Here is a 14,741-nt window from a genome sequence, read left to right as displayed (position 1 = left end):
GTTTTTTAAGGGAGGGAGATGTTGTGGATTTAAACTTTGATTTTTAATATTAAAGTTTTTACATTGCTAAGAGAATATGACATATAAACTACTGCTATTGTTTGATAATTCTTTTTCATGGGTATATTTTTGTTTTTAACCGTGACGGTTACTATTTCTAATCTCAACAACATATAAAACAAAGTATTTAAATAATTAGGATTCTGATACCATTTTTTCCTGTTAAACCCATTACTAGTTGTCCACAAAAACTGTATAAAATTCTCCTTGATTGATGATAAATAGACACCACAGTTTATTTTGATGCTACATTGCTCAGTGCCCAGAAGTGCACAAATTATAACTCCACTATAGATTTAACTTTTATCAGTATAAAATCACTTTTTTAATGCTACCAAATGCTTTTTGCACTGAATTTTACCTCTTTAAAAAAAATTAGTACTCCTTTTGCTTACCTTTTTCTTTTTATATTTCCCCTATTTCTGTGTTTTTGATTTGGGGTGTATGTTTTTAATTTAGTGATATGTAATCTGTAATGTAACTGAAAGACCCTGTTTTATAATGAGTTTTTTTCTTATTTACATTTAACTTTATGGCTATCCACTTTTATAGTTTTTTGTGATTTTCCTTGATGTCTCTTAGCTATTTAGAAAATATATTATTTATATGTTTTTGCCTTTGCCTTCTCCAAGGATTTGGCAAGATATTCTCTTTTAATATCTACTACTAAGAACTCTAAGAATGTGTAAGACTTATAATTGCTCTTTTATTTCCCTCATATTAACCCCTCCCCAACCTTTATTAGTACAATGAATTCACTGTTTTTATATTCTGTGTTTAATCCAAGGATGATTTTCTATTTCAAGAATAATTTGATATTTGTATACAGTCTTTGTCAAGCTTACAACAAATTTTTAGATGTGATTTTTAGTTTAATTGTTTTTAGTACTTGCTTTTACTTGAAATTTCTTTGCAAAAAAGACTCTGATCCTTTCTTGAACTCTTAATTTTGATTCTACTCTTCATAGGGTAGAAAAGGATTTCAGGTAATTATTTTTTCAAGATGGTTATCAGACTGATCAGTTCTAAAACCTGTCTTCTGAAATCTGTATCTAAATTCTTTGTGGCTCTAAAGGTATAACTTTTTTTCATACAAGAAAAACAATTTACCTAGATAAATAATTTCTTTAATTTTTTTTTTTTATTTTTTGTAACTTTCATTGCAGTAACATCAGCTTATAACAGTATATGATTTAGGGTATAGGTTCACATGTCTTCAGATGTATGTTGCCACCTCTCACCTACCACCAAGGCACCCACAATCTTCACAAAGCATTAAGCCCCCCTCCATCCCCCCTCAATTTTTAAGTTTGTTTTGGTTTAATTTTGTCAGTCCCTTTGTTTCTCTATATTCCACATATGAGTGAAATCATCTGGTATTGGTCTTTGTCTTTCTGACTGATTTCACTTGCCAACTAAATAATTTCTTAGGTCAAAACCTTTCCTCCCCCTGCCCCAACATGGGTCCGTTCTATCTGGGTATTTAATATTACAGTAGAAGTGTCTAGGGGGCTGCCTGACCTTACTCCTCCTTTGACAACCTGATTTTTCTGCCTGGATGCCTGAGGACTTGTAGTTTTTTCATTGTACGAATATTGTAGGAATGTGTCATTTAATAATTTTTCCTAGAGAAAGATGAGATCTTTTAATTTGCCCTTTGTGGTTCTTTTTTTAAGCTTTATAAAACTTTTTGTCTGTTGTAACTTTGACTATTGCTTCTGACCTCATTTTTTTGATTTCTTCCTTGGAGAGGTGTGAGCTCTGCTGTCTCTTTGTATGACATCTTCTCTTTTATGATTACACCCTTCTTTTTCTCTACGTTCTGGAGGGAATCTTTCAAGTTTAATTTCACAGTGCTGCTTTGATATCTGTGTCATGTTGGTTCTTCTCGTTTTGATTTTTCTTCTTCCCTTGTTCCCTTTGTCTCCCTTGCCGGTCTCTCTCATCTCACAAAGCTCCACTTCCCTCTCATCCTGTTGGCCTGTTGTCACATCCTGTTCTCCCTTCTTGGCCTCTGGGTCCTATTTCATGTCTGTTTTCTTTCCCTTATGGAGAATACACTTGAAATATCTAAATTTCTCTCTTTCTAGATTTAATTTTCAGTGACTCCCTCTTCCTGTGAGTTTTCAGTATAACTTTGTTCTGTTTATCTCATAGGCTCTGCTTTCCCCCTTCCTTTCCCATTTGTTCTGGAGTGAGACGAGCATTGATTTTTATGTTTGCCTCAGGACCCTTGCATAGACCAGCCTGGGCTCTGCTCATCGACCAGTGAGGTGCTGGCTAAATGCTTCGGTGCCCCTGCGATGGTCATGGTTGTTGCCCAAGCCTCTTTGATGGACCTGAAAAGATCCTTCTCCCCATGGAAGATTCCTTCTTATGAAGTTTCCAAAAAGTCTCAGGCTCCTCCACCTGTACAGAATGCGTGGGGCTGGATGGCCAGGGACTCATGGTGGGTGGTAGTGAGGAGGGAGAGAAAGTGGGTGAGACCAGAGCATCCTGGCAAAAATAGAACCCAGAGGTGAGGCAGCTTCCATGAAGACAGGCCCAAGCATTTCCTTTCTTTCTTTCATTGAGGTGAGGCCACTTAGGTTCATGAAGTAAAAATAGGCAAGCTACTAGCTTCCAGTTTGGCTCTCTAATTAGTAGGAACTCCTCTCAGGTGGGGCCTTTTTTGATAGCACTTTTTTTCAGCACTATTGTAAATTTGTTCTCTCTTTCTATCTCCATAGGCATCTTGCCATTTGCTACCAATCAGAAGTCAGAAATCCCTTACCATTCAGGGCACATAGTAGTGAGTTCTCAGGCAGATGCAGAAAAGTAGGCTGTGCATAATTCCAGGTTTCATAGTTGAAAAGGCCTTCTAGGGGGCCTCCCCGGTGGCGCAGCGGTTGAGCGCTGGGTTGCGAAGCTGCCCGCGGCCTCTGCAGCGCCGCCGGTTTGATCCCCGGCTGCTCCCCGGCCACCGGAGGAGGGTCCCACCTGGCGCGCAGACCTCTCCTGCCGCCCGCTGCTCCCCTCAGCAGTGTACTTCGGTCCTTCTGCCTACTCTGCTCCCCACTGGCTCTGGTGAATTCTCTCACCCTCCCGCACTTCTGACTGTACCCAGTGCTTGTATAAACAAACAAACAAAAAAAAACCAAACAAACAAATAAATAAATAAAACATGCCTCTATTAAAAAAAAAAAAAAGAAAGAAAAGGCCTTCTAGGGCCTCCCCTATGGTGTAGCGGGTTGAGCGCAGCGCTGTGAAACTGTCTGTAGCCCCTGTAGTGAGGGTTTGATTCCCAGCCAGCCAGGGAGATACCCACATGCAATGGCAGACCTCTCCTGTCTCACCTGCTGCTCCCCTCAGTAGTGCTTTCAGTCCATCTGCCTGTTCTGCTCCCCGCTCCGTCTCTGGTGAATCCTCTCACCCTCCTGCACTCCTGGCTCTTGTATAAATAAATAAATCTTAAAGAAAAGAAAAGAAAAGAAAAGGCTCTCTGCAGAATGGGAGAAATCTCTCCAGGGAAACTAAAATGTTAACAGTGTGCTGGTACTGAATGGTGGGGCCACCTGTGATGCAGCAGATATTTTTATGTTTTCTAAACACTTTTAATGTTAGTGTATTATTTTTATACTGATCAGTAAAAGCATAACATGTTGTCTTATTTCAGTTTCACTTAAGTGAGATGAACACCATCTTTTTCCTTTTTTTCAGACTGTAATGCAAATGTACATAAGGGTTGTAAAGAGACTGCACCTCCATGTACCAAGGTAATCTCTCCATTTGTGAAGACTACATGTTTGTATCTAGCTGATTGTTTTATATTACTGGCTTAGGGTTTTACTTGAATGATCTGGGTTTATTTCTAAAGCGGTCATTGAGGGATACAATAGCACATGCTCAAAGTGTATAGTTATCCTGCGATGCTGCTGGTCCCGGGATCACAATGTGAGATCCACTGGACTAGAGAAGAGAAATGCATTGGGGGTTGGGTTTTTGAGTAGCTAGAGACATTCCTTTCCTTTCCTTCCCACTGTACAGTCATGTCAAAAACACATGCATGATATAGCATGATGGCCTCTCAGAGGGAAGCTTGGATTTGCCACCTCTGTGTTATTTGAAACATACAGTGTGTCAGCAGAGTCGAGAGTGATGTTTCCATGCTTGAGGTCCTAGTGTCCTGAGGCAGGAGGAATAGTCAGGCAGAGCAAGAACAAGGAGGAGAAAGATGAGTGTTCCCCTTTCAGCCTGGGTCTGGACAGAGGACCTGGAGATTTCTGATTCCCCTGAGGCTTTTAATAAAGCTGGATATTTGTGAGATTCACATTCGTCTTCATTATGACATGTGTGGCTCACTGTCATAGCATTTTTCTCCTTGGTGTATTTAATGTCTTTTGCTAGGAATTCCTTTGTTTGAAATACAGTAACAGTGACAGCAGTCAGTGCTGTTCTGTGTCACTGTGTGGACATTCTTATAGTCCAGTGGTGCTTTGATCTTATTTTGTGTGTTTCTAATGTTCTTTACCAGAAATTCCAGGAGAAGTATAACAAGAACAAACCGCAGACCATCCTTGGAAGTAAGTGATGTGGAAAGCGACAAGCTTTTTTTCAGTTTTGTACACACCACACATTTTTCCAGTGTGAAATACCCCCTCCTTTTCTTGTGTCATTGCCTGAGTTATTTTTTCTTTTATAACATATGTTTGACATAATTTTCACTTATACAAAGAGGTACAGAATGGCACAAGCTTCTATGCCAGCCTGATAGGCTTTGAGCTCTGTGTAATCTATGGCATTTTTACGTTAGTGGGCACTACATGGAAGGAGAGAGGGTGTGTCTCAAATATAAGCTATAATGAATGTAGTGAATATGCACCATTGATTTAATAGTAACCTTTAGGGGGGCGAAAGGAGGTACATGAAATGTATACAATTTTATGTTTTCCTATCAGTAGCACTTACTTATCCATACAAATACATACCACATGTTTCTTAAGAATCACAAAGTGGGGGGAAAATCCTCATATTTGGGATCTACAGATGCTTCTCAGTCCCTGTTGTCCAATGTCATAGCAACCTGGTGCGTTTTGTGAGCTCTGCCTGAGGCTGTGATCTCAACAGCTCCTTTAGGATGGCTGCAATTTGAAGACATATTGGAGTTTTGTTTGCATAATGGTCAAGCGTGGTAGCTCTGTTTTCCCTGAATTACACATCGCTGAAAATTAAACAGTTTCCCTTGAAAATGATTGGTGGCCTTTGGCAGTTGTTTATATCGCATGTCAGAACCAGTAACACCATTACCTCCTAAGTTTGAAAATCCTATGATTTGTTGTGAGATTTTGCAATTTCTTCTGTCTGCAATTGCACTGCTTGCCACGCATCAGACCTTGTAACTTTGTGGTCACTTTTCATTTCAATGCTATAACGAAGTGTGACCAGGGTTTTAAAAAACACTTGAATCGGGGAACAATGAAGTGGGCAAATTCCTGGTGACATACGATTGGTGTGATATTACACAAAGTTAAGTAAATGCAGGCAGTAACAACTGTTGCATCATTTACTCCCTGACTTTGACCCCAGAAGTTCCTTTGACTTTAGTAATGAGATATATCTCAATTTCATAAGGCTAAGCATGGAGATAAAAAATATCTTAGAATTGGTAAAATACCATCTATTCTTTCTCTTTACTTGGGAGTCATGAGGATAAAATTAAATCATGTTTGGGTAAACTCCCTCCTATGCCCTGGGGGTCTGTATAAACCCCCCCTTTTATTGAGAAGATAGATACTACATCTATAATATTACAGCATTAAAATATTTTCTGAGTGTCAATTATGGTATACATCAAATGTCAATGCACGTATGCCTGTGACAGAAATGTGTTAAAGCACCATTTCATTTTCTGTACATGAGATAGAACAGCCCAGTCTGGCTTGTATATTTCTTTTGCCTATAATTCTTAAACCCTGAAAAACAGACTCCTCAGCATCATTCCAATCCATTGACATGATCTCTGTGTGTGCGTGTGTGCTTGTTTTTATATACAATGTGCACACTAGTAATAGTGCTAATAACACCTTGCATCTATTTAAAGCTGTCTCTAAAGAGTGGAAGCACAGATTTATGGGAAAGCTGTTCCAGTGTTTCCCCATTCCATATTCTTGTTTGTTTGTGTAATCCCAGACGCCCACAGTCTCCAAGTGGAGATGCTGAAGCGGGCCTGCAGCATGGGGATCAGGAGCATGTGAAATGGGAGGGACATTTGCAGCAGGTGTCGGGATGTGGCAGGGAGACGGGTGTCAAGGTTGGGCACGCAACATGTTGGAACATCCAGGTGCCTAGCTCTCTGGCTCTGAAGTGACCACCTTTATTGGTGATTGCTGCCCTCTATGAAAACTGCATGAAGCCTCCATTCTGAGTTCCAGATTCTTCATTTAGAGAGGTCCCACAGCCTGGTCTCTCCCTGCATCCTTCTTCTTCTATGCCTATTGGATTGCCAACTGGGAGGAAGGAAACTGCAGGCCCAGTCCCTCCCATGTCCAGAAGTGTTCCAGGTACCACCTTGGAAAGGTAAGGGGCAGTGTGGTTTTCCATCTTCACATCTCAGAGCCCCTGCCGGGCCTAACTCTTCTCCTACCTCTCCCTTCTTCACCCCTCCAGCTTCAGGAGGTCTGGGATGTCTGTGGAGCCTGAGAGTGACACAAACAACTGGAGAAGCAGGTCTCATTCCGATGAGCTGTTACAGTCTATGGGCTCCTCTCCCTCCACGGAATCTTTCTTAATGGAAGGTGAGGAGAATATACATGTGCATTTTCTTTTGTTCCTGGGAGGATTTGAGCACTTGCCAAAAAATATTTTCTGAAAGATATAAAAGTGAAACTTAGGGCTTTTTCTTTTAAAAAGAATTCTGTTCTGTGGTGTCTTTTTTTTTTTGTTTGTTTAGGCTTCACTTGTAAAAACTACAGCAACCAACATTTAGCCCAGGAGGAAACTTCCAGAGAGTGACCAGGGAAATACTCATTTTTAAAATGAACATATTCCAAAAAAGAGTATGTCATAAACATAATGAAGAGAATAAAATACACTGTTTGTTATTCCTCAAAAGAAGTTGTACAGCTAGTGATGACCTGGAGTAGGAGTGTATATTACAAAGATGTACTTTTATTAAGACTGGTCTTGCCTGGATCTCTGAGATATTTATCCCCATCTGTCATTTATCCTCTGAGATATTTATCCCCACTTATCCCTATCCCCTACTTTAAGAGGAATAAAGCATTTTTTAAAGCATGTTTCATAGGATGGCACTTCATCTTGGGAATTGCTGATGTATCCAGGTTGTTTCCATAAAGAAGGAAAGCTGAATGAAAGACGAGAAATGACAGGAGAAATGAGTGGACTCTGCCCCTGGAATTTGTTTCTTTCATTTTAAACTTAAGTCTTTAAATCCATTGTCATCTTTACTGCTTTGAGCTGGAATCTCCTTAAGCAGTGCCATTTGTACAAATAAAATTTAGTTTTCCTGATGAGAGAGAGAGAGAGTCTATTGTCAAATTCCATCAGAAAAATCTGTACTCATGTGTGACTTGAGTTCTTACACACTGTTTCATGTTTATATTAATGACAACAAGCCAGGTAAACAGCAAATCAAGTGCGCAAGTACAAAATTTAGATTTAAGTAAATAGTCCATAATAACCTGGGGCAAAAGAAATCAGTGTCTCCAGATTCTGTAAGCATGTGTGGACTCTGAGGGTTACCAGAAATAAAACTAAAGTAGAGCAAGTCAAAACAAACAAGCACAAGAATCCTCAAATGCCTTTTATTTTGGTATTTTTGCATACATGGAATTACTGTTTTAATACCCGGTTCTTTGTTTCCATGGGGCCTGTCTTATTTGGGCCATTTTACAAGTTTCCTTTTTAGATATTTTGACTCCACATCAGTAATATTTTGTTTTTATCATTGCCATGTTTGTGGCATACTTAGTGTGATGTGTCTGTCAATGTGTGTATGTGTGACGTGCTGTTTGTGTGACATGTGTTGTTCCACTGCTGCCTTTTTTTCCTAAACACATATTAGATGTTGTGGATTCCTCTCTGTGGAGTGACCTCAGCAGTGATGCCCAGGAGTTTGAAGCAGAATCTTGGAGTCTTGTGGTGGACCCCTCATTTTGTAGTAGGCAGGATAAGGATGTCATCAAAAGACAGGATGTCATTTTTGGTAAGTACTTCCAATATTAACTATTAACCAAAGTAATATAGTCTAGAGGAAAGAGCATGCCATTTAAACCACACAGACCTGGGCTGAAATCTCAGTTCTACTATTTTCTAGTTACTTGATCTCAAATTATTTAACTCACTTCTACCTCAGTTTCTTCATCTGTCAAGTGGGGATATTAACACTCAGGCATCAAATGTTGTGAGGCTTGAATGAGGCATGGTATATATCTAGTGCAAAGAAAATTTTATTTCTCATATCCTTTTTAAGTTTACTTAAGTATGGTCTATATTCTTTTACCTCTTCTATTGTAAGAGTCACAGTGAATTTTCATGCATCTTAATGTAGAGTGTTTTGGGCTGCTGCACCTTGGGGAACTGTAGCTTGCCTGCAGGCACCAGAGAGGAGAGGGGCATTCATAAAGATTCCAGTGGAACTGGCAGCCCCTGAGCTAAGGCAATGTCTGATGTGCTCTGTGGTCCTGAGCATGGAGTGTGGCTCTGATGAGATTTTCCTGCTGCCTGCTATTTGTGGTAAAGGCAGTCTGAATTAGAAGAAGTTAAATTGTGGACTAGTTAGGAAAAAATGAAGTTTAGAAAATTTTCAAGTATAAAGCTAAGTGGTGGTTCCAAGAAGATACCTGGTATGACAGTAATTGCTCTTCTCACTTGTCCTGTGTGTAAAGATTGGGCTGAAAAGTCCTGTGGTGGTGAGGACTCCGTCTCCCCGTGCCAGGTGGTGGCTGTGCAGGACAGGTCAGGACCATGAGAGTGCTGTCAGGGCTGTGTAGTGGGCATTCCTTTGGAAAGGAAGACGCTGTCCCTGTTAGTGTATCTGAGGCACCTGGTGCTATACTGTAAAGTTTCTTCATTCACCTCTTCATAAATTACTAAAAATCTTCTAACCTATTTGGGATAAACATGTCTTGCTCACAGCATGGTCTTTAGTGTCAGAAAATCATTTGTTCTATTAAAAATACTTTCTCTTCTTTGTTACCTTTTAAAGATGAAGAAAATTCTATTTGGGGGGTCATAATGGTCAAACAGATTAAAGGATTAAATGACATGATGTGGGTAAATGCATAGTACAGAGTAGGCACTAGAAACATGATAGGAAATAATAAAAAAGTGAGCTCCAAATTGAAGAGATTTTTGTTTATGATAACACAGCAAACGAAACTATACTTCAGGGCCTCCCCGGTGGTGCAGTGGTTGAGCGCTGGATTGCAAAGCTGCCCGCAGCCTCTGCAGCACTGGTTCGATCCCAGGCTGCCAGGCAAGGGCCCCACATGGTGCGCAGACCTCTCCTGCTGCCTGCTTCTCCCCTCAGCAGTGTACTTCATCAGTCTACCTGTTCTGCTCCCTGCTCTGGCTCTCACCCTCCTGGGCTTCTGACTGTATGCAGTGCTTATATAAATAAATAAATAAATCTTAAAAAAAAAAAAAAAGGAAGAAAAAAACAAACTATACTTCAGTTTGTTTGTATTGAATGGCAGGATAGCAAAACATGTGAGCTTGGAAATACTAATCTAATTTGATTTATTATTTTCTCTCAGGATATATTTTAAAAATTGAGATATAATTCATACACCAAAATCTACCACTTTACAGTGTACAATCTAGTGGATTTTAATATGTTCACATATTAAACCCTCAACCACTCTAATTCCAGAGCAATTTTCATCATTCCAGAAAGCAATCCTGTCTGCATTAGTAGTCACTCTCCATTTTCCCCTCCAACTCCCAGCAACCACTAGTTTCTTCTCTTTGGCTTTGCCTGTTCTGGACATCTTGCATAAATGGAATTGTAAAGTAGTCTTTTGTGACTGGTTTCTTTCACTGAGCATAATGTTTTCAAGGTTCACTCATGTTATATCAGCACCCTATTCCTTTTTATGGCTGCCTAATAGTTCATTGTATACATTCCACCTTTTGTTCATCTAATAATCAGTGACGGACATTTTGGATTGTTTCTACTTTTCTGTGTTCCATGGTATCTTTGTAGTTAACCTTTTGAGGATTTGCCAGATTGTTTTTCAAAGCAGCTATCATTTTACATTTTCACCAGAGATGTATCCTCACCAACACTTCTTTGTTGTTTATCTTTTTTTTTTGTTACAGTTATCCTGATGTGTGAAAGTGTCTCATTTTGGTTTTGCTTTGCATTTCCCTGATGGTTAATGATGCTGAATACCTTTTCATGTGCTTATTCGCCATTTTGTATCTCTGGAGAAATAGCTATTCAAATCTTTTGCCAATATTTATGGGTTTTAAAAATATTCATTATAAGAGTTCTTTCTGTATTCTGGATATGTCTCTTATTAGATATGTGATTTGTAAATATTTTCTACCATCTTGTAGGTTTTTTCCCCCCACTTTCTTGGTGATATGCCTAATCATGATACATTATTTTCCACTGGAAAAAGTGGAATTTTGATGACATATTCAACAATAGAAAAGGCCCATTTTTGTGCGCTTTAAGGAACTTTATTATATTTATTTAATTTAATCCACCAAGTTATTTGTGCCTCCTCCTAAATGCAAAAACCCAAAAGTTCAAGGAAAGAAGGAAGGAAACAGGCAAATTAGGTTATATTTTATACAGCATCCAGGGGAGATTAAGACCTGGTTCTTACCTGAAAGTATCTAATTAATTATATCAGCTACCCATACATTGGATTCTTATATATTGGAATTATATGTATTCTCTTGTAATATCTGGAAAAAAGAAAATAGTTAATTTTTGCACTTACATTAAACTTCTAATCACTGCTGACTTTTATAGTGGAAGACTATTCTATTCCTAAATATTCTTCCCTTTTTATTTGTGTATCACACAGTATTTAGCTACTAACTTAGGTTAATATGGGCAGTTGCTTTTTTTTTTTTAAGTTTATTTTTAGATGAAGTACTTTTTCTTACATTGTTAATTTTTGGACAGTATTTGATTTCTCCCCTCAGGTTGGTTAGGGATCATAGTTTTTTTAATGTTGTTTTTGCTCACATGTTTCAGAGCTAATGCAAACAGAAATGCATCACATCCAGACCCTGTTCATCATGTCTGAGATCTTCAGGAAAGGGATGAAGGAGGAGCTGCAGCTTGACCACAGCACAGTGGATAAAATCTTTCCCTGTTTAGATGAGTTACTTGAAATCCATCGGCTCTTCTTCTACAGTATGAAAGAACGAAGGCAGGAATCCTGTGCTGGCAGTGATAGAAATTTCATCATCAGTAGAATTGGAGATATATTAGTACAACAGGTAAGGCCCTTATCACCTTTCCCAACATCATGGTCAAAATCAAAGGATTACAGACTCTACAGGGTTAAAAGCTTCTGGGAAACTGGAATTGATTTCCTTACAGTTACTGACAGATGGTTGTGATTGATTTTTTAAAAATTGAATGTTGGTTTGACTGAGTGCTATCTGAGACTTTTTAACAGCCAGTAAGTGACTCTTCTGTGCGTCGCAGGATTAGGCTAGATAGCTGCTGGCCATGCCATGGTCTCTACTGGAAAGTCACAGCCATGAATGGATTCCTTAGGCTTCTTGATGTGATGGCTCTCTAATGACTTGGCTCCCCCATGGGCTTATGATAGTCTCATCTATGTCCCCAAGACAAACACTAACTCATCTTAGGAGGAATGAGGCAGATCTATTATTAAAATCCTAGAGTACTTGCCTGGGGCATAAGACAAGCAAATCTTGGTAAAAGGAGGTACTTTTTAGGTGCTTGAGATGCTTGAAGCCTTAGTGAGAATGGGCTGGTGCTCCTCTTCCTAATTAAAAAGCAACAACACTTATTCTTGACAAGTTGTATTGACCCTCTGCCCTCTCGGAAAGGGGCTCTCCATGAAAAGAAATACTAATAGACAAGTTAAGTGATATGATTTATTGACTGTGTCAGGCACACTTAGGGTGCTCTCACATATGCCACTTCTTTTAACTTTCACACTATGAAGTCATTATTCATTCCCCACTGTATAGTTATAAAAACTGAGGCACAGGGAATGTAATGACTTTCTTAAGTTCATACATCTCATAAGTGACATAACTAGGATTTGCTCTTTCAAGAATGAGTTAAGAATATACTACCTCGACAATATTGACATTCTGGGGAAGCTTTTTACCATCTCTGGTCTGTAAGTCCCTCCCTGTAAGGCGGGGTGTCTTATCCATTTGGTTAACTTCTGTATTTCAGCACCCAGAACAGAGCTTGGTACTGTGAATATTTGTTAAATGAATGGGTCATTTGGGAAGAAAAGCACCAGGAGTTCAGGGAATGCCATATTTTGCTTCTAGCACTCAGGAAAGGCATGGAGATCCATCTCTAGTTGCCAAAATGACATCTCCAAAATAGTAACTTTAAAGCGGTTTCACCTTATAATGTAGAATAAAGGAACTCAGCTCTAGTCTGTTTATTAAAATTAAAGAATTAAGTTCATTACTATAAATATGTTTAAATACAGGCATTTTAATACATGAAACAAAAAAAAAAACCCACTTAGTAGCTTTGTTGCCCAATAGCTACTTCTGCATGTTGAATAACATGTAGAGTCTGTCAAAAAAAAATTCACATTAGTAATGACAGATTTTAACTGGAGTTTTCTGTTTTGCAGATTATCATTAAAGCCTTAGACCAACCTGATTTCAAAATTCCCCTGATATATGTAGTGCCAAGTACACAGACTATAGAGCATGCTTCAATAGAGTTTGGATAAAAAATGTCTAAATGTGTCTGGGTGATCTTGAATCTGAGTGCATTAAAGAACAAAGTGCAAAATTATTTTGTCATCTGAAATTATTTGCATCTCTTTTCTTTTTTTTTTTTTAATATTAAATTTTATTTTTATATTCCCCCATACAATTGCAAACGCCCCATTCTGACCCCAATCCTTCCCCTCCCGCCCCCACCCCCCAAAAGTGTCTCTGGTTCATAGTTTTTTGTTGATTTTGATTTTCACTTTCTTATATTCATTTTCCTGGTCCCTTATTTAAGTTTTCTAGATTCCTGCTATGAGTGAGACCATCCGGTATTTTTCTTTTTCTTTCTGGCTTATTTCGCTGAGCATGATCCCTTCCAGCGCCATCCATGTTGCTGCAAATTGCATGTGTTTATCTTTTTTGAATGCTGAGTAATATTCCATGGTATATATGTACCACATCTTCTTGATCCAGTCATCTATTTTTGGGCATTTGGGTTGTTTCCAAAGCTTAGCTATTGTAAACAGTGCTGCTATAAACATAGGGGTACAGGTGCTCTTTGGAATTGATGTTTCTGTGTCCTTTGGGTAAATACCTAGGAGTGGAATTGCTGGATCATATGGAAGCTCTATGTTTAGTAGGTCCAGAAATCTCCACACAGCTCTCCATAGTGGTTGGACCAGTTTGCACTCCCACCAACAGTGCAGAAGAGTTCCTTTTTCTCCACACCCTCGCCAACATTTGTTGTTGCTAGTTTTTTTAATATGTGCCATTCTCACTGGTGTGAGATGGTATCTCATGGTAGTTTTGATTTGCATTTCCCTGATTACAAGTGATGTTGAACATTTTTTTCATATGCCTGTTGGCCATTTGCATTTCCTCTTCAGAGAAGTTTCTTTTTAGCTCTTCTGCCCATTTTTTGACTGGATTATTTTCTTTGTTGTTGCTGAGTCTCATCAGCTCTTTGCAGATTTTTGTGATCAGTCCTTTATCATTAGTGTTGGGTGCAAAAATGTTCTCCCAGTTGGTGGGGTTTCTCTTGTTTTTGTTATTGTCTCTTTTGCTGTGCAGAAGCTCTTTAATTTGATGTAGTCCCAGCTGTTTATCTTTGTCTTCACTATCACTGCTTTGGGTGATGTGTCTGTAAAGATGTCTTTGATGTGCAAATCCCGTAGTGTTTCGCCTATATTTCCTTCTATGTATTTTATGGTTTCAGGTCTTATGTCTAGTTCTTTAATCCATTTTGAGTTGATTTTTGTGTATGGTGTGAGGTAGTGGTCAAGCTTCATTCTTTTGCATGTAGCGACCCAGTTTTCCCAGCACCATTTATTGAACAAACTTTCTTTGCTCCAATGCATAGTCTTTGCTCCTTTGTCAAAGATTAGTTGACCATAAATCTGTGGGTTTATTTCTGGATTTTCTATTCGATTCCATTGGTCTGTATGTCTGTTCTTGTTCCAATACCATGCAGTTTTGATGATTATGGCTTTGTAGTATAGTTTGAAGTCTGGGCGTGTGATGCCTCCATTTCCTTCTTTTTTTTTTCAGAGCTTTGGCTATTCGGGGTTTTTGGTGATTCCATATGAATTTCATCAATATTGTTCTATTTCTTTGAAGAATGCCATTGAGATTTTGATTGGAATAGCATTGAATCTGTATATTGCTTTTGGTAGGATGGCCATTTTAATAATTTATTCTTCCAATCCATGAGCAGGGGATGTCTTCCATTTCTTTGTGTCTTCTTCTATTTCTTTTTTTTTTTTTTTTTTTATTTTTTT

General features: G+C 38.7%; 1 protein-coding gene across 1 annotated transcript in view; it reads left to right on the top strand.

Annotated features, from left to right (window-relative positions):
• LOC119260417 (rho guanine nucleotide exchange factor 28-like) overlaps positions 1–11,643 on the top strand; it is a 200,889-nt gene extending 189,246 nt beyond the window's left edge. The window contains exons 17-22 of the mRNA XM_037529350.2: positions 3,760–3,815; positions 4,574–4,622; positions 6,471–6,615; positions 6,706–6,833; positions 8,123–8,263; positions 11,273–11,643. Coding sequence (XP_037385247.1) covers positions 3,760–3,815; positions 4,574–4,622; positions 6,471–6,615; positions 6,706–6,833; positions 8,123–8,263; positions 11,273–11,643 — 890 coding nt within the window. The remainder of the gene's footprint in view (positions 1–3,759; positions 3,816–4,573; positions 4,623–6,470; positions 6,616–6,705; positions 6,834–8,122; positions 8,264–11,272) is intronic.
• Positions 11,644–14,741: the final 3,098 nt, after the last annotated feature.

This window comes from Talpa occidentalis, unplaced genomic scaffold, assembly GCF_014898055.3.
Source record: "Talpa occidentalis isolate TD23 unplaced genomic scaffold, MPIMG_talOcc4v2.1 talOcc4.6, whole genome shotgun sequence".
Taxonomy (NCBI): Eukaryota; Metazoa; Chordata; class Mammalia; order Eulipotyphla; family Talpidae; genus Talpa; species Talpa occidentalis.
Note: the sequence above shows the minus strand (reverse complement) of the source record. Positions and strands in the feature narration are given on the sequence as shown.